Here is a 25,878-nt window from a genome sequence, read left to right on the forward strand (position 1 = left end):
GCGCATGTGCGAATAAGGATAAGGATGGGGGGGAAAATGATGCCGGGAAGACTGCAATTGTTGAAGAGAGGTGTATAGAGAGGGGTTGATTGAACCCCCAAAATGGCAGCTCCAGGTAAGCGCGAAAGAGTTGGAAGGAAACTGATTTTACATGATGTCTATTGGTAAATGGCCCTTTCCCACGTCTTTGGGTTCCACCGGCTGGCGCCTCCAGAAGTTCCTGCAGTGCTTCTTGCTGAAATCTCTGATCGTCCCCGTGCTCTTGGCTTGCTTGTTGCTGTGAAACGAAGCTGGGATGAAGTCTCCTTCGCTGGCCGAAGAATTGCCTAGCCGCCTCCTTGAAATGCACGCAGGCAAGGATGCTTTGTTTTCTCGCGTCTGTAAAAGGACGATTGGCCGAAGCAGGCGTGCTTCTATTTTTTTTTTTAAGCCTTGGCCTTCTCCAAAGATTCCGATGAATAGATGCCACAATTCTTTTCTTTCTCCTTCGCCATCTGTGATTTTTATTGCCAGAGTCATATGTGTGCCTAAGTAGCTGAGCTTTGCACAGAGGCGGAGTTACAGCCCGAGCTCACCTTGTTCAACTTCCAAGAGTCAGGAAGTATTACAACCTTTAGAAAGCGGTCCATTGGCTCTTCTTCGTGGGTTCCGTTATGTCGTGGGTGTCTTGGTGGAAATTTGGTTGGCAAAAGACAAGTGTGTTAGTAAATATTTGGTATATGCTTACATTATTTTTTTCTGTAGCCTACTCGTGCTTAACGAATTAATGTAAGCATTTTGTCCCGCAAGAATTATCAGGGTCTTCTGATCTTCCCTCTAAATATCTACCCCAAGAAAACTACCGGTAATTGAGATCTATTCTTTGTGAATATTATACAGCGATTATACAACGATCTGACAACATTGCTTTTTAGTGGATAATTTTTTTGGACAACAAGAAGTGTGCTACAATATTACAGCTGCCAAATGAAGTGGATTCAGGTAATTCTTGACTCACCATGAAATATTTTTGTGTGAGAAACTGATATCCCTGCTTAATCTGGGCAATCATATTGTCTCTTGAACAAAGGGTGGGCACCCTTTTAATACTTTGGAGGAGGGCCTTATTGTATTTAAAATCGGTAGTGGAAAAACCAGAAAATTTGAGGCAATAATGGAATGCAAGCAGATAGATTTAGATTTTTCAGGATAGCAGATATTTATTGTTTATAATTTTCAGGTTGATTTTGGGTTAGGGTTAGGGTTAGGGTTCCACATATTTGTTTGGTTTCTTCTGGAACTTGGCAGGAAGCCACACTTCCTGCACTTGGTGAATTATCATCAAACTTCAGAATGAAGTTCCTCAATACCAAAGAAAGAATTCCACTCCATGTGCAGGGATAAACTTAAGAATAAATAATATGCTTCTACTGACTATTTGAAATAAGAACTGGGAGAAGAGAGAGAGATTAAGATTCTGTTGGCATAAAACCAGTAACAGTTGCTGCAGTTTTAGACAGAAACGTGTAGGTCTAATTTTACATTGGCTAAAATTTAATTTGATCTGCCATAGCATCACCTTACAAGGATGCTTTTGGCTCCCACAGAGGACTTCTCAGAGTCATTCTCACTTAATATTAATTGGCCAAGATCAGTTTTCTCCAGAGCTGATCCAGCTCAAGTTTCTTCTTGTTTTTTGATTAGCAGCTGCTTGATGCTGGAGTTATACAAACAGGTAAAAGTAATATTTTAAACATTTGGCCTTCCTTGGTGGCCATAGACTAGTCTAAGTGGGATGATTGGCTCAGGTGAGGCAAAGATGCCAAGGAAGAGATTAGTTTTGAGAGGGATTAGTGATTATGGAATATTTTGGTATTTAGAAAAGATACAGATAAAAGCATGAACGAGGAATAAAAGCAATGATTTTTTAGAAAAATTTAAAGCTACATTACTTGTCCTTAAATATATATACATATATACAGTGTATGCATATATACAACATATATACAGTGTTAAATCTATAACCGTTCTATATAGCGTATCCTATTCAAGCGTATTGGACTAAATTCTAGTTATGCTTTAGCAGTTTAAATGATGTTCGTGTTGGCTAGAGATTATGGAGAACTGATGTCCAATATCTCAGAGAGCTGCCTAATCCTGGATTACAATTCCAGACCATGCCAGTTTCATCAGCTCATCATCCTCACCATTTGATATATTTTTGGCTTCCTCTGAGTTAGTCCATTTTCTCCCTTTATTATGGTTCTCTGCAATTATGCAGGGGGAAAAGAAACCCAAACGTAATCATAAAAGATGTGCTCTTCAGGGAATTGTAGAGCAAGTTCTGAGCACCTTCTGCATTTTGAATACAATATGCATGTGGTCACACAAGGTATCTTGCTGTTCAGCTTAGGAAAGGAAGCAGAAACAAAGTCACAACCTTTATTACTGTGTTGTTATCCCCATTGGTGTTGTGGAAGAGGGCATAGCTCTTCCATTAATGCTGCACTGGAGACATCCAAAGTGAGTGATTCCCCAGCCACAATGCTAACCATGACTGCAAGGATTCTTCACCTACTTGCAATGGGGCATTACCTAACAAGATGATGATGGAGCAATATCCAGAGCACTGCTCTGAATGTCTGGTGCCAACGTTTTCCTCACCAAGCCCTGTGAAATATTTGACATTTCCTCCTTTCTTCCCAGGTTCTGAGCTACAGAGATGAGGAGTCGCCGCCAGATGTATTATTCTGCTGTCATGCGTTTCTTCCTGAAGTGTTTGCGGATAGGTCAGCGGCGCCGGTTCTGGCTGACCCAGCAAGTGGAACAACTGTGGCTATATGGGCATCTCTGTTTGCGCTCTCTGTTTTACAATTCTTTTGCTGATAGCGACACAGCTCTTGATGCCCTCTTTGAACCTATATACTGGCTGGTAGATCATGTCACCCGTTGGTTTGGAGTGGTGAGTACTAGAAAAACAAAACAAAATTGGGAGCTTAAGGAGAGATATTTTCTGTATTAATAAAGTTATAGCTCCAGTTTTCAAGCTACATACTTACAGTAGCTAGTTCAAAGTGCTTAAGTAAAGCCAGGAGATTAAAAAAAAGAACTGAAGCTGTGGGAGGATGTGCCATTAGGACTTCATAGAATCTGTTAACTATTATCTCTTTCGGCTTCCCAGAAAACAAGATGAAATAATAGAAAGCTCAAACCTTGCAAGAAATAAATAAAGCAGGAAAGAGCATAAAGGGAATGTATCTGCCACACATCCTTTCTCTTCCAAAGGGCTGACTTGAAATATAGTATCTTGCTAGCTCAAATTCCTTTATCCCTCAACAGGTATTTGTGGCTCTGGTGATAACACTGACCACTTCTGTGGTGGCCATAGTGTACATTTGCCTCCTTCCAACGATTCTCCAGACCTATTCTATTCCCTGGATCTTCTGGCATATTATCTATGGCCATTGGAACCTTGTCATGATTGTTTTCCATTACTACATGGCTATCACTACTCAGCCTGGTTATCCACCACAGGTAGGACTGAGGCTTTAATATTTATATTTGGACTTCTTTTAGCATTTGATATTTCTTTTAGATTCATAGGCAGGGCTGCTCGGCATGGTTTCCGGTCTTTTTTCTGTCTATCTGGGTTCACACTTACTAAACTATCTTCCAGCCAACCATATTTCAGCTTTATGTGTTATGCAAACCATATGGTTAATTTATGATTCAGTGTGCTATGTAAATCCAGAACTCAGTTCACTATGGATAAATATGTTGTGGAAACCCGACCACTAGGCATTTTACTATGAAATGTCATGGACCAAAACCAGCTGGAGTTGTTCACATGCTATGAACAACACACACCCCAGAGTATGCCAAGAGCTTCTGATCATTATCTTTGGTAAGAATGAAAAGAATGAAAAGGCAATGTCTTTGCTACTCAACAATACTTACAATTGATTTTAGCCAAAAGTCTGACAAGCAATGCTCCACCATGCTCAAAAAAGCTGCTTTTCCTTTCCTACAGCACCCAAAGAATGATCTTGCTGCTGTGTCAATATGCAGGAAATGCATTGCGCCCAAACCTGCCCGAACCCACCACTGTAGCATCTGCAACAGGTGAGCCATCATTGTGTATATTGAAACGTGTCTGTATTTCATTTCTTTCATTCTTCCCTGCCACCTTTGCTTTTTTTTTGAGGCATCCTTGTTATCTGAGAACCTTGGAAAAGCTCAGCTCTTGCCCTCTTTGGCTACAAGGCATACGGTGACCCCATATGAGGTTCTGCAAGTTTCATTTCTTGCTGCTTCCTCTCAAATTATGAAAATTATTGATTAGGTTTGCTTCTGCAAATCTGTGAACATGAAATATTAGCCATACAACTCTTGTCTAGCAGAAGTTCTTAAGTATCTGTTAGTCTTCATTCTGATTGCCAGCTTCCCTTTAGTATATTCCTGCTTGTTATATTTTAACCAACTGCTCATTTAGTTGACTTAGAATAACATGTGAGCACCAATGCATGTATTTATATGGTGCAAAGTTTATCTGAGGGAGAAGTGAAGTGTTTATGGTGGCATTTTTAATTGCCTCAACAGTAGGACTGACTTGGTTATGCTGTGGGCTTTTGTTCTGTTATGCATGAGTACAAGTCTAATTTTAGAAGAGTATTTGTAGCTCAGGGTTGAATTGTGGAGTCCTGAGTGCTCACTGAGCTTGGGTGTTTTCTTGCAAACGTTTCATTATCCAACTATAGGTAACATCATCAGCGCAGTCTAATGTTCCCTATATTGTGTTTCAGCTGCATTATATAAATTTTGGATAATTTTTTTCCAAAGTAAAATTTGTTCTGATACATAAAGCAGGATTGTTTGTAAGAAGAGAAAAAGATTACACAAATCTGATAGATTCCTATATATGGATCTTGCACAAATTCTGTTACTGTTGGGATTAGAAATAGATTCTAGATTTAAATCTAAATCTATTTCTCTTCCTCTTGGTGAATTTCAATTTTTTGCACTCTTCAGCAATTAAAAATATTTAATTTCATCACCTAAAGCAATAACAACCAAACATTTGCTTTCAGTTTTTAAAAATGAAAGTTAGCCTTTTCAAACAGCTAACACTGTATATTTTATTTGTGATTATGCATCTATAGAGTACACACAGTCTTTGGGCACAGCAACTTAATGTTAGCTTTTGTGATATGAATATTAATAATTATAAAGTATTCAATAAAATCAATACATTCTTTGTTATTAAACATGCCAGCTGCACTGATTTCCAGTTTGCTTCTGGATGCAATTTAAGGTGCTGGTGGTTATCTATAAAGCCCGCATAGCATAGGGATGGGTTACTTGAACAACTGGCTGTGTTCTACCACTGCCTGGTTAGTTCAGTCCTGCAGTTGGTGTGTTCCTAGTTTCTTTGAGATCATGTCTCAGAACCTCAGAAGGATGACTTTTCCATAGCAGCAACTGCATTCTGGAAGAGGTTCCCCCACCACCAAGATTTGGATGACCCAATTCTGCCCTTTAGAAGAGCCATGAAGATTTGGTTCTTTACCCCAGCAGAGTGAGACCTCTCACCATCACACTTGCCATTTTTTATTACTTTCATTTTCTTGATTTTGCTGTAATTTCCTTGTTACGAGTCAATCAAAGTTATTGAGAGTAGGGTAGCATAAAGCTTAATACATTATTTTTATTCCCAAGACTGAGAAATAATGTTCATGATCCATTAAATCTCTACTAAAGGGGTAATATGCAACTCGGCCTCTGGTTTATTTTGTTTTTCACCTCTATGCTTGAACTATTCATTTGTTAAATAGTTATGCTGCATATCAACAACCCTTCTGTAATTAAAATGAATGCTGATTCCCTCCCACAGGTGTGTGTTGAAGATGGACCATCACTGCCGTATCCTTTTGCAGGTCTGTAATACGACTAAGTGTAAAGGATCAGGTTCAGGTGGATTGTTTGTTGAGGAAATTTAAGGGATTCTGTTCAGATAAACAGAATGGAATATCTTGAAAACAATTCTCCACAGCAAGTGATTTATGACATGCATCAGGAAAAAGTTTGACACCTCTTTTTAACACAAGCGGTTCACGTTGAAAGTCCAAAAGAATGCTGTGGAAATTAGGTGTTTATAGGCTGGGCTGTTGTAAATGGGAAAAGGTTGGCTTTCTCCCTGGAGTTAAAGATCTTTAACCTGAAGAGACAGCATGGCTTAACAACTGTGTGGGACACTACAACCATCGCTATTTCTTCTCCTTCATGCTTTTCATGACCATGGGCTGCATCTACAGCAGTATCAGTGGCTGGGACATGTTCTGGGAAGCTTATGCTGCCATTGAGGTGAGCACAGGAGGCAACCTGTTTTCTTCAGGGGAAAAGGCCTTGAAACTTGCAGAGGTGCTGCCCTATGCAGCAGGGGTGCATATAGGCCAAGAATTGAATGAGGGTAACTGGTGGCCTTTTTTCCATCCGATAGAAAATGAAACTACTTGACAAGGAGAAACTGCACGTGACAGCCAATCAGGTGGGGTACTGCTCATCAGCTGTTCAAATCAAGGACAGTCAGAAGTGATTGTCACAACAATTCACTTTTAATTTCCTGGGCACACACGCTTTCCATTCTTCCTCACAAGGGAGCTATGGAATACCATTCAACTGGCATTTTGTCCCTATATATGGAGTTGACATTTCCCAAACCAGATGTTTTGTCTGCTTTTGAAAGATAAATGCTAATGGGGAGCGAGGAAAATGTGTCCTGGGTCCCGGTGCTCTGCCCATCTCTCTCACGACCATAGTCTTTGTGTCTTAAAAATGTACCAGGCTTGCTTGCTGTGCTTTCCATTTCATTTGTTCGTCCTAGAAAGCCCTTGGCAGCTTCTGGTTTGGGCCACTGCTTTTTCTTCCCTGCATTCTCACTTGCAATTGTGGCAACATTTGCTCTTACTTACAGACTTACTCTCAGACACCACCACCCATCTTTTCCTTCCGCCAGCGAGCTTTCCACAAGAGCATAGTGTACGCCTGGGTCCTCTGCAGGTAACTGATCCAGTTCTTTGATGGAAAGCATTGGGAGGGAAACTACTTCAGGAAACTTTCAGGGTGCTGCCAAGTGAATCTCGGAGTATCCCAGTTTGCATGGTGCTCCACCAACTCATTTTTACAAGTATTCTTCTCAGCACAGTTTGACATCCATGTTCTTTAAACTGTTTCTCTCAGTTCAGTAGCCGTGGCATTGGGTGCCCTCATGCTCTGGCACTCGGCCCTCATCACCCGTGGCGAGACCAGCATCGAAAGGCACATCAATCGCAAAGAAAAAAAGAGGCTACAGAAAAAGGGCAAGGTAAGAGCCACAAGGGAGAAAGAAAAAGGGGGACAGACCCACAGCTACTAACCCAAAGTTCTTTCTAGCATGCCTCTTAAAACCTGTACCTGTTTTAGATCTGCTGGTTTCACTTTTCTGTCTTTTAGAAACACGAGGCACTTTTTACACTGCAGTTCATCATAGTTTTAAATTTTATGCTACTTTATTTGGGTTATTTTAATGTGTTTAGAATTCTGTATACACATTATCATCTAGTAAAGGATTTAACTAATTTTTTTCTCAGTTGATTGTTTCTGTAGTTTTTGATGGTATCCGTATCACAGAGGTCTATGTATCACAGATAAACTATAGGCCTTTCTTTACTAGCAATTTAGAATTTATCAAGTAAAGCTCAGATCAAGATACAGGAAATTTTGAGGACAAAAAGTTCTTTTACTATGCTTGACACTTCTAGCACAAAAATGCAATGCCAATTACCATGAACTTTCTTTATTGTACATTTTAAAATTGCCTTGTATGCAGTTTGGTTGTTGTTAAATATCTGAAGTCCTTGCCAATCACAAATACATACACATCTTTTCTCCTCTATAGAGGAAGAATACTTGAGTTAGAATCAAAATAATTGAATAGCGTTTCATTCCCCTTTTCTCTTGGCTCTAGATATTTCGAAATCCATACAGCTTTGGTCCACTGGGCAACTGGAAGATTTTCCTGGGTATCGAAAGACAGCGGTAATAGATGTGAATGTACCACATATATTAGAATAGGATGGATGTTGCAATTGATGAAATTAATTATCATAACTGGAATTAGACTCATAATATAGTCATATTCCAAGTACCTGGCAATTAGAAAATGCTAACGGAAGCAATATTAAAACAGACTTCCTTGTCTTCCTGCACTGCAGGTAGTTGTTGATTTACAACCATAACTGGGACCAAAATTTTGATCAAGTCATGGTGCCACATTACCAATGTTATAACTATTTTTATGATGGTCAAGCAAGTCACAACATTCTTTAAGTAAACCATGTGGTCATTAAGTGTGAACCCATTTTATGTATTGGGTGTTTTTTGCCAGAAAATGGGGGAAAAGTTGCTAACAGGATCACATGATATGGGATGCTGCAACCCAGTGTAAATGTGAACTGGTCACCAAGCAACCAAAATGTGATCATGTGACCACAAGGGTGGGATGGCAACCATAACTTCGAGAATAGGTCATGAGTACTGTAAATTTTGAATGTATTGTAACTTCAAACTATCATTAAGTGACCAGTCATAAATTGAGGAGTACTTGTACACATTTCTTACTGAAGCCCTGCTCTTTTTCCCAGACACTGGATCACTCGAGTTCTACTACCTTCCCCACATCCCGCTTATGGATCTGGCTTGAGTTGGGAAACTCCTCCTTGTGTTGCTCAACAGAAGACGCCTCTTTTGGCGATTTGAATTGGATGAAGAACTAAGTGTCCCAGCAGGTGGAAGACTTGAAACCACAGGCTTCTTTCATTGGGAAGCATAACAGAAGACACGGTCCCTAAACTGGCAGACCAACACAATGGCATATCTGCAGCGAACTGCTCATCCCACAGGAGGCTGGAGAACCTCCAGCTGCAGTCTGGGATCTATTGCCTGTGTCTGTTTTGTTTTGCACATGGTCCAATGGGGCTGGAGCAAACTATTGAGAAGGGGCAAGTAGCTCTTTCCCTAACTCAAGGAAGTTAACTGGCGTATTAGGTCTTGTTGCTCTTCCTGTAAGGACAGATTTTTTTACCATAAAAATAAATATATATAAACAATCGTCTCCTCTTTAGTGGGAAAGGAGCAGTGAAAAGATTTAAATACAAAACTGTTGGTTCATAACTAACATACTATTTTTTTTAAAAAAATAGTAATTCTTTACTTTCAATACTGATTTCTGATTCAATGGTTATTTCAAGCAACAAGCAACATTGATACTAAGGAACATGTCCATTATCGATATCTATCCAGGCTATATTCAACAAGTTGTTTTTCCTGTCAATGGGACAAATTAATGTTTCAACAGCTACAACTCTAACATGTGTGATATGTTTCTATTACACACGTAACAAGGTTATTTTAAGAGAGAGGAGTCTAGAGTTATCCCTTTCCCCAACAAGCAGAAATCTGCACTGGGTCTCACCTGATTAAACCTTCACTAATTTAGTACAGTAATAATCAGAACATGGCACTATTGGCTAGTATCCCAACTCTTTTTGTAGCAACAATTACACACCCCCGTTAGCCAGAATGGTCTTGCATTTCTCCAGCTATTTATCAGTAAAGCACCAGAAAAGCTGTTAGTTATGTAGAGTATTGAAACCAAATAGTTGAGCATTTAAGACTGGAGCCCTACAGTTTATTATTTGTTCTATGTTCAATGAACAGAACATCCAAAAATTATTTTATGAAAAAAAAAAGTTGAAATGGTGTGGTCTTTTAAACTGAATTTTTAAGCAGTCCTTCCTAGCTTTATATTCCAGCAAATTTGACTCTTGTGAAGTGCAGCCTTTTCCTAATATTTACAATAGTATACAATATCATGATCACTGTGCAGTGATCTATTCTTACCCACTTTCTGTTGCAATTCTGCTATATTGGTTAATGAGATGTCCTTCGACAGTACTAAATCAAGGAAACCTGTTTCTTTAGTGTCTTTTAAGCAGGGCAGTATCCCAGTGTTAAGGCTTTTCAAAATTAGTCTGAATAGGAAATGCTTCATAAAAATCTAGGTGGCATACTAGGTGGAATACTAAACAGCACTAATAAAGAATATAAGGGATTAGATGTTGCCAATTTTACATCTAAATAGTTTCATCCCCTAAACTAGCTTGGAACTGTTCAAATCAGCATGGTGGATATTATACTCACACTTCCCTTACCATCCTCTCTGCTTCATTTCAATTATTTCAGGAAATTTTTATTAAAATAAATGGGAGACTAGCTTACAGCAAAGAACCAGCCTTCACGATTTTTATTTCCAATATCATTTTTCAGCTCTAAAGGTCTTTTTAAAAATGAGTAGTTTCAGGCCAGCACTTTGTTTCCTGAAGTATCCAACTTACATCCCACCCCCAAAGATATGCAGGGACAGCAAGTGGCAACCTATAGTTGGCAAATTGGTGTTTTATAGAATACCACATTCCTGTTGTCAACCATATAACATACTCTCAAGCAACTCTAAATGAGCCTTAACTCTGCTTTCAGCAGTTTATATTTTCTCAAACACAGCTACCCAAGATAGCTAAACAACTGTCTAACCTTTTCCATAGTTCTTGCCATTTGTATTTAGAATAATTCTGAATTTTATAGTTATCCCAAATTGTAATAATTTATTTTGTTTATGACTACATGTGTTTTATGTGTGCAAAATCACTATAAATGAAAATTGTTTGAATTCCTCTAATAGATAATTAGCTATGGTTTATAGTGGTTAATTTTTATACCACTAAATGAGGAATATAAGAACGTAGTACTCCAGCAACATGAATAATAGCAGAACTGAAGTCACTATGCTCAGTTCAATGTCTTTCTCTTAAGAGGCATCTTCTCCAGAAGCTTTCAACAAATGGGTTATTTATTCTTCTAACCCCATCTATTGCACACAGGAGATTCTGCTACCTCTATGCCATACTGCACTGCAGTAAAAAGTGAGGCTTGAGGGTTGCATCCACTGTGGTTAGGATTCCAGCAGCCTATAAAAAAGGCAATCCACTCCTAAAAAGGAAGGAAACTCCTCCATTTTTGTCCAAAGTTTTGCTGAACTGCGAGAAAAATGGTCCAAGGCAAACAGCACAAAAGATTGTCAGTCAGGATTCAGAGAGTAACGTTTCACCTGCCAGGTGTCCCAAGCAAAAACCTGTAAAGTATAGATCACAGATTTAGATGAGAAGCGGAAAGGATACAAACTGCAAATCGTGCTTCCCAAAGCTTATTATCAAAGTCAAATTATTCAGGGCTATTTTAGCATTGTATGGCTAGTTTCATTACGGAGGCTTTTTAAATAGCTGATATCAAAGAGGTCTAGTTGATCAGGGCTGCTGTTAAAAAGGAAAGAAACAGAACTGAGGAACAATGTAAACCTTACCATTCTCCTCGTGCTATGACAGCTTCTTTACGTACAAGGCGCTTCTTGTCATCTAAAGGCTTGGCCAACGCTCGAATGACTTTTGGCTTGAATGGGATCACCTGTCAAGAATTGGAAAGCCCCATTTTAATGAGGACTCAACTAAAGCCCCATTTATAAACTCACGAGGGAGATGAACTGCCAAATTACCAGCCACAAATGCTTTCCCCACTTACCACTGGGGTAGGTAAGGAGGCAAGTGCATGGAGGCACTGAAGTGCAGCAATACGGATTGCCTGCAACACATAAAAGGCATACAATTAAGTTTCGAAGCTTCTTCCGGATAGAAAAGGACAAAATAAACCGAGGAAGGAAATACTACCCTACTCACCATGGCAGAATTGTCTGTTAGGTTAAGAAACTTGCCCACAAGTGTGTCGATGTGGAGATGCATAACATGAGGTGCATCAAGTAGCAATGGCTGTATGCAATGTAAAGTTGAAAGCTGCACCACATGGTCAGAACACGACAGGGACTCTAGTAACAGAGGCAGCAACTGTGAGGATGGATGAAGGAGAGAAGGAAAGGGTCACATTCTCTTTACTATTATACGCTTGGATTTAAGGAACCCACAACAGGTCAAGAGAACCTTGGCCATCCTTTTACACTCACTGTAGGCAGCTCTGTCACTAGCACTGGCTTGGGCAAGTGATTTAATATGTGAGACAGGCCTTTCAGGTAATTTGTTTTCACATCTAGGAGGAAAAATGCAGTCCAGTTAAGATTTTTCTACAAAAATATCATCGCAACATTCATTTGCATCAGATTCCAACAGCTACAGGCAGAGGCCCACTTGTTGGCAGTAAAAAAAACATCATTCTTCTATTTCTCAGTTCTTTCTCTAATGATGGAGCTGGCCAATTAATGCTGCAAATTCTCCTGTCTGCCCCTCAAGCAATAATAGAAAGCTCAAACCTTGCAAGAAATAAAGCAGGAAAGAGCATAAAGTTCCTTTTCTCCTATGGAGAGAGTATACTGCCTAGGAAATCTTTTAAGGAAAACACAAGATTTCTTACCAGGAGTGGACGTGTGGAAATTTTGCACCAACCGTGGCACACAATCTGTGAAGAAACGCTGGCGGAACATGAGACGCACCTCAGCATGACAGCTCTTGCCCAATACATCAGTAGAATCAGCCATGAGCAAGGCAAAGCCATCGCCCACTGCAGGGCCAAGAACGGTGTCCCCCAAAAGCTGGAGTAGCTGTAGAGCAAACAACAGCAGGACGTGTTTAAAAAAGAGGTCAAGGTATTAGGTCTTTATGAGAATCCCAGCTTTTCTCTGGAGTTTACCTTGTCAGTCAGCTGTGTGATCAATGGGTGATAGCGTAGCAACAACGCTTTGCTCACCTGCAAGGACAAAAAGATACAATAAGCTCTGAAACTAGCATGGAGGAAGCACGAGTATGCATACAACATTATGCAAACTTACCCACAACAGCAGTGTAAGGGCCTGGTGCTGATAGGGACCTTCGTTTAAGCCTTGTTCCAGCGTTTTTATGGCCGTTTCCAAGAGCTGATCTAAGTGTGTCCCTGAAAACAGTAGAAACAGCTGTTACACCTTTGTTAAGTTTTCTAACAGTTAAACTATGTAATATGTAGCACAACAGGGTTTGGGGTTTTTAGTTTTAACAGTTTTAGGGTTTCAGTAGCATGAGAGTATTACCCTAATTCTACGGCTTTCATTTATTACCTTCTGGGTATTTGTTGATCAATCCTGCAAAGCATTTGGCAGCGGCAGTAGCAGTGAATGGGCAGTCACAGGAACAGCTAAGAGCTAGTAGCTGATGCAACAACCGATCCTGCTGAGGAATTGCCACCTGCAAGGAGAGCAGACATTGCAGAAGGAAGTTAACAGGAAACTTTCCACTGACACCTCACCTTGGCATCACATAGTGCAGATCTATTCTCAAGTAAATTTCCAAACGTTCCTGGCCTACGATGTCCACAGTCCTCACCACCAGCAATGGTTAGAATGGTGGAAGTTGATGTGTGAATGTTTGAAAGGCCGTAAGTTATCCCATCCCATTCTCTAAAACCCCACTGAAAATTCTCCCCAGGACTCACTGTTCTTGGCAGTGAACATACGAAGGCCATAAGGAGAGCAACCAGTCTTCTTGGGGCTGCCGCTGGACATGGCCCATCCTGTAGAAAAGACATCGTTTTTACTATGCATGTTATCCAGAAACGTCTAAGAGTGCTTTTCCAAACACAGAAGAGCCATTTTGGTGTAGTGCTTAAGGTGCTGGACCAGAAACCAGGAAATCACGAGTTCTAGTCTTCCCTTAGGCACAGGAGCTGGCTGGTGATTCCGGGACTGTCACTCACTGTCAGCTCATTTCAAGGAAATGTGATATGGGGAAAATAGAAGGAGGAAGCCTTAGGAACACCACCTTGAATTGCATCAAATAAATAGCTGGCACAGATTAGGCTCAAATACCTGAAAGGGATGAAAAGGGCTGGGATAGTTGTTTCCAGGCAAGAAGGAAAGTTCTCCATCCAGGAAGAGAGGTACCACTTTGGACACACTCTGGGCAGCCAATCTGCCAACAATTGACACTAAATTAATGGACAGAAATGTCAAGAGAAAGAGACTACCAAAACCTCTCCTAATAATCTTTGACTTACATCAAGCAGAAACTCAGTCTTATCCAAATGAAATTCTAAATTGTACAGCATCAGAAACCACAAAGGACTTGTTACTTACTCTGGGCTTAAGTGCATGCAGGCCGCACTGATGACTAACACCATGGATGATAAAGCTTCTTCTGTTAGCAGAACTCTGTCAGGGGTTGTTTGAGAATTTTCTGAAAGTGGTAATAGAAATTGAGATGTTAGTTCTTATTAGTTCTTTTCGGGGGTTCTTTCAATGTATTGCCTAGCTGTTTTACAGAGAAGAAATTATTACTCATGAAGCGGCTCTGAACAGATGAGGGAGGAATAAAGGCCAGTCCAACATATGAATTTAAACACACAAAACTTGGGTGTTATCTCTCTTCTTGTTCAGAATTACAAAGACAAATAATATCATTAATCAATCTAGAACTGGGGAAAAAACAGTCCAACCTTAACTATAGGTACTGCTTTAGTTGAGAGGGTGTAAAACAGTGAGTATTTCTGCCATCCTACCTTCCAAAGCAGCTTGTACTGCTAAGCCTAGCAAGCAGGATACCACTTCCTGATGGAAATACCAATATGTCTGAGCATTTTTCTGGCACTGAAGGGCGACCTGTTGTAAGCTGTGGCACACAGATACCACTGAATTATTACTTGCTGGCATTTTGCCTGCAAAAACAAGAGCAAATTTAAAACCTACAACTCATGGTATTAAAAAAGAACTTGTATTTATTGATGATTCATATATTTGAAAAATGATCACTACATTGTCTGTAATTGAATTACCAACACACTGTGGCATAATGATTAAAAGTGCATCATTGGCAAAGCAGTTCCGCATACAATCATTTTGCTCCTCTCCATTGCAAGTGAGCAATCAAACCAGAAAGTCTATAATTTCTATAAAATGAATCTATTTAAAACGGCAGATTTTAAATCTGTACTGACCTCAAAACCAAACATTCAAAACATATTTATTTCATACTTCCAATGTTATACTACTATTTGGAGACTGGAATATTTCAAAGTCAGGCCTATGGTGCACGTAGTCTGAAAAATGATTTCTCAGCTTAATAAATCAAGATGTAAGATTTAATAAATCACTAGTAATTTCTTCAAAGACACCACACCATGACAATAATAGACTGCAATAAACAATCTGACAGCACATCTCCTTCACTATATGATTTCGTTTCTCCGTTTCTCATAAAAAAATTCTATTAGTGTGAAAAGTTTGTTATCTCTTATTTTCCCAGGTTGTAGGTATACTTTGTTGATGAACAAACAGTATGTTTTCATAGTTGCTGGCGTGCATTGTGGAAAATTGGAATATTTATTGTTTTTCTTATTTATTTATTTAACAAATTTTTAACATTTTTATCTGTTCTGAGACACCCAGATTAGTTAGATGAGATAGATGGCCATACAAATCAAATAAATAATAAAATCATAGGAAGTCTGGAATTAGTCCAAACTTTGAAGTCCTGTCATATATAATTATAGAACAATGATTTACTGCCTGTAGTAGAAGACATTAAGAATTTAGAGTTCAGAGCTCTTCGCATGGAAAGAGGCTACACAAGCACACACAGATTCTAAGTCTTTCCATCTTTTTGAGCACAATTGTTGCAGAAATCTGGCTCTTTCTAATACAATCTCAAACATCAGACACGAGTTCCCCTTCTCAAAATCCCAGTAGTGCCATTTAAAACATTACCTTTCTGAATCTGCTGGAGATGTTGCAAGAGGATAGGAACAGTTTGCCTTACAATACTAGGATGGGTGGACACTGCTGCCAGAGCTTGTAGATGTTTCTCATGGGATAAAGTATGGTCCTGAAGTTCTGAAACATATTAATCATATAATTAGTTTAGTCACAAATATTTGACTTTCTCAGGACAGAACAGAATCTTCCATATGCAGGTTAAGTTTATTTAAAATAAATCTATTTACAATGCAATCAAAACTCCTGAGAAATTCAGACAGGGAATTAGCACTTCCATGCAACTATTAAGAAAGGTATCAACTGGAAAGATTCTACCTGGTTCCAGTACTTTTGAAAGCTTCTGAACCAAACACTTGCTGAGGATTTCTGGGTAGACAGGAGCAAGGGTGCCAGCAGCATCCATAGCTGCCAAACTAAGAAGATATAGAAAAAGTAAGAATGAACTGCCATAATGAAACACACAGATCATTTTTTGTGAGGATCAAATTTTTGAAACTGTAATATCATATATTCTATGTGTAGAATATACAGATGAAACTCGAAAAATTAGAATATTGTGCAAAAGTTCATTTATTTCAGTAATGCAACTTAAAAGGTGAACCTAATATGTGAGATAGATTCATTACATGCACAGCAAGATAGTTCAAGCTGTGATGTGTCATAATTGTGATGATTATGGCTTACAGCTCATGAAAACCCCAAATCCACAATCTCAGAAAATTAGAATACTGTGAAAAGGTTCAATATTCTAGGCTCAAAGTGTCCCACTCTAATCAGCTAATGAAGCCATAACACCTGCAAAGGGTTCCTGAGCCTTTAAATGGTCTCTCAGTCTGGTTCAGTAGGAATCACAATCATGGGAAAGACTGCTGACTTGACAGTTGTGCAGAAAACTATCATTGACACCCTCCATAAGGAGGGAAAGCCTCAAAAGGTAATTGCAAAAGAAGTTGGATGTTCCCAAAGTGCTGTTTCAAAGCACATTAATAGAAAGTTATGTGGAAGGGAAAAGTGTTGAAGAAAAAGGTGCACAAGCAGCAGGGATGACCACAGCCTGGAGAGGATTGTCAGGAAAAGGCCATTCAAAAGTGTTGGGGACTTTCACAAGGAGTGGACTGAGGCTGAAGTCAGTGCATCAAGAGCCAGCACACACAGACGGATCCTGGACATGGGCTTCAAATGTCGTATTCCTCTTGTCAAGCCGCTCCTGAACAACAAACGTCAGAAGTGTCTTACCTGGGCTAAAGAAAAACAGAACTGGTCTGTTGCTCAGTGGTCCAAAGTCCTCTTTCCTGATGAGAGCAACTTTTGCATCTCATTTGGAAACCAAGGACCCACAGTCTGGAGGAAGAATGGAGAGGCACACACTGCAAGGATGCTTGAAGTCCAGTGTGAAGTTTCCACAGTCTGTGTTGATTTGGGGAGCCATGTCATCTGCTGGTGTTGGTCCACTGTGCTTCATTAAGTCCAGGGTCAACACAGTCGTCTACCAGGAGATTTTAGAGCACTTCATGCTTCCTTCTGCAGACGAGCTTTATGGGGATGCTGACTTCATTTTCCAGCAGGACTTGGCACCTGCCCACACTGCCAAAAGCACCAAAACCTGGTTCAATGACCGTGGGATTAATGTGCTTGATTGGCCAGCAAACTCACCTGACCTGAACCACATAGTGAATCTATGGGGCATTGTCAAGAGAAAGATGAGAGACATGAGACCAAACAATGCAGAAGAGCTGAAGGCCGCTATTGAAGCATCCTGGTCTTCCATAACACCTCAGCAGTGCCACAGGCTGATAGCTTCCATGCCACGCCGCATTGAGGCAGTCATTGCTGCAAAAGGGGCCCAAACCAAGTACTGAGTACATATGCATGCTTATACTTTTCAGAGGTCCGATATTGGTCTATGTACAATCTTTGTTTTATTGATTGCATGTAATATACTAATTTTCTGAGATTGTGGATTTGGGGTTTTCATAACCTGTAAGCCATCATCATCACAATTATGATACATCATGGCTTGAACTATCTTGCTTTGCATGTAATGAGTCTATCTCATATATTAGTTTCACCTTTTAAGTTGCATTACTGAAATAAATGAACTTCTGCATGATATTCTAATTTTTCGAGTTTCACCTGTATGGTATAGAAGGGGACGCGGTGGCTCAGTGGCTAAGACGCTAAGCTTGTCGATCATAAAGGTTGGCAGTTCGCCAGTTCGAATCCCTAGCGCTGCGTAATAGAGTCAGCTCCCGTTACTTGTCCCAGCTTCTGTCAACTTAACAGTTCGAAAGCACGTAAAAATGCAAGAAGAAAAATAGGGACCACTTTGGTGCGAAGGTAACAGCATTTCGTGCGCGTCCGGCATTTAGTCATGCTGGCCACATGACCACGGAGATGTCTTTGGACAGTGCTGGCTCTTCGACTTTGTAACAAAGATGAGCACCGCCCCCCTAAAGCCAGAAAAGATTAGCACATATGTGTGAGGGGAACCTTTACCTATATTCTATGTGTGAGGTTTTATAACTGTTAAGTTTATATAAACACTCTGAACCAGAGTGATGCCAAATGCCTAGATTTTGCAAAATTCCATCCAGAAGTATTCGGCTAAAAACTGGCAGTAGAGGATAGGGATTCTCACTAGACATATTATCAAATAATCTGACAGGCTTTGAACCGTGGCTTGAGCAATTAAAAACTTAACTGAGTTAACTGGCTCTTCTATGGAAAAATTATCAACACTACTGGCCAAGTTCCATAAAATATTAATCTGGAAATGCTAATCTAGGTGAAAGTAGGTGTATAGTTAGACCTTTATTTAAAAAAAAAAACTATTTTAGTATATGAAATCCAGGACTTCATGCTGAGCCACAACACAGCTTATTTCTTTGGGCATATCTTGTTGTGTGAACCCAGCTTAGATTATTCAGACACAAATTAATATCAAAGAATGGCCATACAAACCCAAATATGAGGAATCAAATGGGATTACAACAGTACTTTTAGAAATGCCCCTTTTCTGTTAATTAACTTGTATAAAAATCTTAGATCAAGATATGGAAATCTGAAATTGAAGAATTTCCCAAAATGGTAGAATTATTTTTACTATTTGTAAGCAAATTAGCAATGATACCCAATATCACAAAAAGGAAAAATGGTTTTTCAGAAATTCTTAGTAGTTTGTTTGTTTGATCAGGAGGATTGTTCTGACCTGATCTGGGAATCCTTTTCATTTAGGATGAACTGTGCAAAATGATCTGCAAGCTTTTCCACATCTGCAAGATCCAGAAATTCTAAAACAGGGAAAATACTATATTTTATTCTACTTCTTGTGAAATAATAGCAACATATACCAAATCCATTCAAATGATCAATTTGCTGGAAGCTCAGCTGTTAAGACTAGGAAACATGCTAATCAGCAAACCAGACACATGTATACTCACTAGCATCTAAAAATGCATTTGAGAGAAAAAAAAGCATATGATATTTCCTCTACCTCCAAGAAATGCCATTTCAAACCAAAGAATAACACATACCTTGACGAGATCCTAGAAATGTCAGAATCTGGATCCCAACCAATTGAAGTTGAATGTTGGGTTCAGCTAAGGCAGAGAATACCACAGAACACAGAGTGTCTTTGCAGGAAAGCAGTGGACTTTTGTCTGTAAAGGAGACAGAGAGAGAGAATTACATATAATGAAGCAATCTTGAGTATATTCAAAACTAGAAACAAGGTTTTACTAGCACTGGTACTATAATAACAACTTTCAGTGTCAAACCAGGAATCTGTGAGGGTTGTAGAAAAATTTAAATTTTAAATTTTAAAGAAGTGAAAATCAAGCTCTAGGTCAGGGCTGTCAAACTCCCAGCCCAAGGGCCGGATGTGTTACATGCTGGCTATGCCCACACAGTTTAGTGAGGAAGTTAGGGGGGAAAGTCCTGATACATCATGGGATACCGCTGCAAGAATGTGAGTTTGACACCCCTGCTCTAGTGATACAATACCACCATACCTACAAAGGAGGAAGCATCTTGAGAAAGTTAAAAGAATTTGAAACGTATGCAGAATCAAGAACATCTGAGACACATTTATAAATCAATGAAATATAATATGGTGACATAATAAATTTTAAAAATGTAAGACAAAATGGATTCAAAACTTCAAATAAATAATTTCAGTGCATCAATGGAATGAGCTATAGCTATAAAATTAATTCCAAGCTACAGTTTGAGGGAAAATTGGTAGAAGAATTTTATAGATGATATATAGTATATATCTGTCAGTGATTAACGAGATGGATAAACCATACAATAAAGGTGGTCCTCAGCCTATAACCATTTGTTTAGTGATCATTCAAAGTTACATCACTGAAAAAGTGACTTATGAGCGAGCAGTCCTCACACTTACAACACTTGCAGTGTCCCCATGGTCAAATTATCAAAATTTGGTCACTTGGCAACCAGCATGAATTTATAATACAGGTAGTCCTTGACTTACAACAATTCTTTTAGTGACTGTTCAACATTACATCGGTGCTGGAAAAGGGGACTTATGACTGTTTCTCACATGTACAACATTGTAACATCACTGTAGCCATGTAAACAAAATGCAGATGCTTGGCGACTGGTTCATCTTTATGACCATTACTGTGTCCCAGGGTCGTATGATCCCCTTTTGTAACTTTTTGACGAGTAAAGTCAATGGGGAAACCAGATTCACGTAACAACCTTGTTACTAAATTAACAGCTTCAGCAGTTCGCCTAACAACTGTGGCAAGAAAGGTCATAAAATGGGGCAAAACTCACTTAACAAATGTTTCACTTAGCAACATAAATTTTGGGCTCAATTATGGTCATAAGTCAAGGACTACCTATAGTTGCAGTGTCCTGGAGTCATATACCGTATTTTTCAGAGTATAAGACATCCCTTTCCCCTCCCAAAAGTGGGTGGAAATGTCTGTGCATCTTATACAGCTAATACAGGCCTATTTTTGGCCTTCCAAAGCCTCCACACGTTCCATTTTTGTCCTCCCTGGCGTCCAGAAGCACTCTGCAGGTCAAAACGTGCCCGTTTTTGGCCTCTGGGGGACCCATCGGGAAAGTTGAAAACAGGACCCGCAGAGATTTCCGGGAGTGCTTCTGGATGCTGGGGAGGGCAAAAACAGGACCTGCAGAGGGTTTGGAAGGCCAAAAATGGGTGGAATTTTGGCCTGCAGAGTGCTTCTGGACACTGGGGAGGGTAAGAACAGGACGCCTGGAGGGAAAAAACTATTTTTCCTTGTTTTCCTCTAAAATGCATCTTATGGTCCGGTGCATCTTATAGTCCGAAAAATACAACGATCTCCATTTGTAATCTTCCCAGATGACTTCAGAGAAGCAAAGTCAATGAGAGAAGCTGGATTCACTTAACAACCATGATTCACTGAACTGCAGTGATTCACTTAACAACTGCCTTGCTAAGCAACAGAAATTCTGGTCCCAATTGTGGTTGTAAATTGAGAACTATCTGTAACTAATGGTAGCAATGCTACAATGAAAAAGGGACATTCTGGTCATGGAATGTAAAAAGCCCCCCTTCCCGCCCAAAAAGTATTGGAAAAAATGTATGAAAAATTTAAAAAATGTTTAAAATAAAATTTTAAACTGAACTGAGACTATATGTATTTTATTAATAATTCCAGAGATTATAAATAAAAATATCCCAGTCTATTAAGATAAATGCTGACATCGACAAAAACCAATTTGATACAGTACTGGAAAAATGAAACCCTGTCAACAACGTAAGAATGAAAAACCACTTTTACTACAGAATTAGAGAATATGCAGCTTTGGCAAAACTGATTACATATATTTATAAGAAAAGTTTGACTAAATTCAAGCAGGAATGGTTCCTTTATGTATGATAAATCACACAGCAAGGCACACTTAGAAATTTAGAATGAGGTTTTTAACAAAAAGAGTTTTACCTCAACTATTACAAAGGATAAAAAATTTCCCTACGTCTCTCTTCTTTCTTTCTCAGATTACTGCTCTGTCTCTATGAATGAAAATCATTTATCTCTGCAGAACACACCTCTGGGCAACAAAAAAACCCACAATTATATAAAGAAGCTGTTAGGAACAGTCTTGTTAGCAGAATACTTAAGTAAAAGAAAATTATGTCCTAGAAGGTAACTAAGCAGCAACTCACCTTCCTCCTCAGGACCCCACATTTGCCGTAACTCCAAGAAACCAAGCAACACCTCCAAGACTGTCCTGTGCTGACTACTCTACAAGAGATCAAGAGGACACAGGATGGATTGGAGAAATTTCCCTAAATAGAGGAAAAGACAAGATATGCAGACTTTTGTTCTAAACTGGAATCCAACCGAACTATAAGCCTAGGGCATGACAGGATTGCCAACAAAATATATTGAGTCTGGAGTTACATGACCTTTTTAACCCAGCTCTTCAACAGAAAGTTTTCTGTCCCAATTTCTTCTCACCTGCTCATGCTTGGCATACTGTTCCAACAGCAAAGGAAGTACACTGCTTGTGATCTGGTAATAAGCCCGCAAAGAAGCTCCTGCAGCTGCCTGCAAGAGCTTAGCGCTTGGCCACACCAGTTTCATGTCAGGCTCACACAGATGGTGTCTGCAATCTAAAATAAACAAGATTGCTTAAGAGTAATAGCATACCTTACGAAGCAGTACCAATATTGTATTTATCCCACCAGGGTGATGACTGCCAACAGCATTAAAATTTAATTTTAAAAAATTCTCTGCATCTTATTTTCTGATACCTTCTCCTTGAGTGCTGAGACCCAAATCATGAACTATTTTGTCTTTCAGGTGTTCAACAGCACGTCAAGGAGGAACAACAGAATACATATCATAGGACCAAAAAAACAATGTAAAGGCTTACCTTGCAGAACTCCTCGAAGAAAGGAATCCAGAAGATCCTCATCATCAGCTCCAAGCACCATACGGGACAGACATGCTGACAGAGCTCGCAAAGCAGACAAGCATTCTGTTTCTATCTTCTCACTTGCTGTCTGGAACACCTATAAAAAGGTGGAGTCGGATCTTCTTGTTTTTGCCACCATGGATATATTTAGCTAGTATTACAGACGTCTTTAAAAAGCAAGCTTAATCTATTTCTTCCGTTTCTCTCCATAGCTTCTTTAAATGTTATACCACTCACAACTATTCACTGTAAAACTGTATAAAGTCCCACGTGCAGTAGATCCTCAGAAAAGCAGAGTGGAAAAGTTTATAATGCACTGTTCCCCGGAAGCTCAGTCTATTTCCCACCCACCCCCAAAATATACTACTTCCTCTTACCTCTGTGCGCAAGGACGACCAAAGGCTAGGGAGGAATTCTTTCAATTCTTTATGCCCATAGATCTTGGATGCAGCGATCTGTAAGGAGATTCACATAGAAATAATTAGCTGTGTGTCTTAATTGCCAAATAAGTAGCCCCACTGCCAATATATTGTACCATTTGGGCATCAAGTAAAACTAATTCCCATGGCTTAGGCAAATTTAATTATCACTATTGAATGCTCTCACCAGGGTTTGCAGGGAATCCATCTTGGCACTTTGTACATCTGAGTCTATTTTCTCAATGAGCAATGGAAGTAGGAACTATAGGACGAATAAGTAACAAAAAGCACATTTTGGAGAAAAAAGTATTAAAAAGCACATGGGGGGGGGTCTACTCTCTCTCTCTCACACACACACACACAAAACAAACACACACAAAACCTTCTAGAAGAATACAATCCTTCTAGAAGAACACAATGTTAAACCACCTTTTGTATCATGCCAACAAAACCACACGGATGCATCCAGGGAAGTTACAGTAATTAGGCTTGAATGTGAATGTACTAGGAACAATTTTCCTTACGATTAACCAATCAGAAATCTTTCCCGAATATCAGTGTTGGTGGATTTATTTTCAACCTCTTAGGGCAGAATGAGATGATCTGAATGATATAATCTACATATTATAGATTTGTCCCAAGGCTGAGGGCCCTTTTCCGTGTGTAAAGTAACATGTAAACACCGAGAAGCTTCTTGCCTAATTTGGGCACCAGTGAGCAATGTATAAAAGGGCAGATATCTTAGACAATGGTAGAAACTCTTGGAGGTTGAAGGTGCTGTATTTATATTGTGTCAATCCAAGCACATAGAAGCTGGAGGAAGAATCTGAAGCTGAACCCCTGGCAGGATTAAGCAGGTTCAGAAAGATCTGCAGGACAAAACTAATTGGTGAACAAAGCTACTACATTAGGAAGGAAACAGCCTCACTAATATGCTGGAATTTCAAAAGGCTCAGAAGAGAGTAATTTTGTTTCTTCCTTCCTTTCTCTCTACTGTAAAAACAAGCCCAATAAACAAAAAGCTCTCTACTAGAATCAGCATATCAAAATTGTAATAAGGAGCACCTGTATGAATCAGGGAGCGACAACAATTACAATTTACTTGAAAAGCATTGTAACAATAAGTTTAACTATAAGTGAGAAATGGTGTCATGAAAATTCATGTCCCTTTTCACGTTATCCAATAACTGCGCCTATTAAAACTGTCATACTTCAGCAAAAACGGGGGTAGAGGTCAGCACTGCCCGCAGACTGAAAATCAGGTCTTCTCTCTGGATTCCATGAGGATCATTGGAAGGCTAGAACAAAATCAAAGATTGAAAATATTATGGAAGTCATCTTGTTGAATAAACCTCTTTATAAAAAATATCCTTCATAGCATACATTGTTACGTTTCAACACCCATATTTCAGTTTGAGAACTGGTTATAAGACAAACTTGTCATCTGAACAATTCACTCACAGGAGTAAAGTCAATAGGGAAGTAGCAGGAAGTCACCTCAAACAGCTCTTCTGCAAAAGGCCCTGAAAATTATAAACATAACAGTATGGCATCTGAGTCACAATTTCATATTAAGTCATTGCAAATTATAGAGGCTCAAATTCTGGACAGGATCTATATTTGAAGTTCACCTGGTGACATAACTGTGAACACCCACAACTCAGGAGATTTGTCTTAGAGCTTAACACAAGAAAATCCATAACTTGGATTCAACGGTTTTTACTTTAAATGTATTTTAGCTATTTTCCATGTTTAATATCCCTCCTTACTAGAATAAATTCTCATAACTAAGAGGGTAGAACTAGGGATTTCTAAAATCTTCCAATCTGGACATAGCTCTTGTCAGATAGTTCAAGAACATTCTGTTTCCATTTGGACAAGGCCATTCCAGAGTAGAGTGACCGTTTTCACAAACAAATAATCCAAACTGGAAGCTGCTTAAGATGTTTTGAGGGGTAAACTGGTTGAAATACCCTCATTTTGCTCTGAACATTTCAAAACAGCTTCTGGTTTGAAGGACATGCTTCTGGAAACTAGTGAACAGAATTTCCTGTTCACCTCCAATGGGATGATCTAGAAAGGAACTGAATACGGAGTTCTCCAATCACTTTGTTCCTGAATCAATACATTCTGCATTTGTTATCATGGTAACACAAGCTTTTCTTTGGATGATTAACTTCACTTTGAGCTGAATTTACCCAGTGCGTAGCCCTTTACAATGATGTCTCGAACAATCTGGAAGGCTATCAACAGGTTGCGTGGGTCTTTCTCTCCATCCATCACTTGAATAAAACCCAAGGTGAAATCAGCACCTAAACCTTTTAGCTCTGTGGAAAAAAAGAAGCAAATAAGACTCCACAGTTTTCAAGTTGGACATGTGACTCAATTACTTCCAAAAATATTCTTCTCACCTGTCTCTCGGTTGCTCATGAAATTAGTGATGATACTATAGACAGTATGACGATTTAACTGTAGCATAGACTAAAAGAAAAGAAAGGCATGGCTATTCAAATAATTACTATTCACATATTCTTAAAATCATATTTTATTAGACTCTTTTGTTATTTCCATTTCTTCTAAGGTAAATTTATTTGTACTTTATCTATTGGTACAGAGGACAATTCAGATTAATTAAATGCAAGTCAAAGTTTATACCTACAATCTGTATTAGTGCAAAGATGGTCAAAACTTTTCTTCATTCCATTT

The 25,878-nt window shown here is 39.2% G+C and overlaps 2 protein-coding genes across 9 annotated transcripts in view; one reads left to right on the forward strand and one right to left on the reverse strand.

The window, feature by feature from the left end:
* ZDHHC16 (zDHHC palmitoyltransferase 16) lies at positions 1–9,236 on the forward strand. 7 transcript variants are annotated; one of them, XM_087932900.1, is made up of 11 exons: positions 1–981; positions 2,686–2,941; positions 3,319–3,513; positions 4,010–4,101; positions 5,870–5,898; positions 6,206–6,339; positions 6,476–6,523; positions 6,950–7,035; positions 7,216–7,339; positions 7,982–8,052; positions 8,658–9,236. In XM_087932900.1, exons 2-11 carry the CDS (start codon positions 2,702–2,704, stop codon positions 8,770–8,772), a joined length of 1,134 nt encoding a protein of 377 aa, XP_087789026.1. In that variant the 5' UTR covers positions 1–981; positions 2,686–2,701; the 3' UTR covers positions 8,773–9,236. The 7 variants fall into 7 exon arrangements, with proteins under 7 accessions (XP_087789026.1, XP_026556989.2, XP_087789028.1 ...); XM_026701204.2 differs by having other exon boundaries at positions 1–115; positions 8,658–9,122; XM_087932901.1 differs by having other exon boundaries at positions 950–1,070.
* The window catches only part of MMS19 (MMS19 cytosolic iron-sulfur assembly component), a 27,719-nt gene continuing 9,635 nt past the window's right edge, over positions 7,795–25,878 (reverse strand). For both annotated transcript variants that reach the window (XM_026701202.2, XM_087932899.1), the window contains 26 exons: positions 25,584–25,653; positions 25,371–25,499; positions 24,634–24,695; positions 24,384–24,470; positions 23,360–23,434; positions 23,131–23,208; positions 22,712–22,850; positions 22,294–22,448; positions 21,999–22,077; positions 19,345–19,470; positions 19,020–19,101; positions 16,127–16,224; positions 15,803–15,928; positions 14,599–14,754; positions 14,177–14,276; positions 13,910–14,012; positions 13,537–13,614; positions 13,163–13,289; positions 12,902–13,002; positions 12,763–12,819; positions 12,487–12,673; positions 12,083–12,165; positions 11,802–11,966; positions 11,647–11,706; positions 11,432–11,532; positions 7,795–11,203 (listed from right to left, as the gene is read on the reverse strand). In XM_026701202.2, coding sequence (XP_026556987.2) covers positions 11,176–11,203; positions 11,432–11,532; positions 11,647–11,706; positions 11,802–11,966; positions 12,083–12,165; positions 12,487–12,673; positions 12,763–12,819; positions 12,902–13,002; positions 13,163–13,289; positions 13,537–13,614; positions 13,910–14,012; positions 14,177–14,276; positions 14,599–14,754; positions 15,803–15,928; positions 16,127–16,224; positions 19,020–19,101; positions 19,345–19,470; positions 21,999–22,077; positions 22,294–22,448; positions 22,712–22,850; positions 23,131–23,208; positions 23,360–23,434; positions 24,384–24,470; positions 24,634–24,695; positions 25,371–25,499; positions 25,584–25,653 — 2,652 coding nt within the window. In that variant the 3' untranslated portion in view covers positions 7,795–11,175. The remainder of the gene's footprint in view (positions 11,204–11,431; positions 11,533–11,646; positions 11,707–11,801; positions 11,967–12,082; positions 12,166–12,486; positions 12,674–12,762; positions 12,820–12,901; positions 13,003–13,162; positions 13,290–13,536; positions 13,615–13,909; positions 14,013–14,176; positions 14,277–14,598; positions 14,755–15,802; positions 15,929–16,126; positions 16,225–19,019; positions 19,102–19,344; positions 19,471–21,998; positions 22,078–22,293; positions 22,449–22,711; positions 22,851–23,130; positions 23,209–23,359; positions 23,435–24,383; positions 24,471–24,633; positions 24,696–25,370; positions 25,500–25,583; positions 25,654–25,878) is intronic.

Source organism: Pseudonaja textilis, chromosome 4 (assembly GCF_049901715.1).
Source record: "Pseudonaja textilis isolate UNSWEBS1 chromosome 4, rPseTex1.2, whole genome shotgun sequence".
In the NCBI taxonomy this organism is placed as follows: Eukaryota; Metazoa; Chordata; class Lepidosauria; order Squamata; family Elapidae; genus Pseudonaja; species Pseudonaja textilis.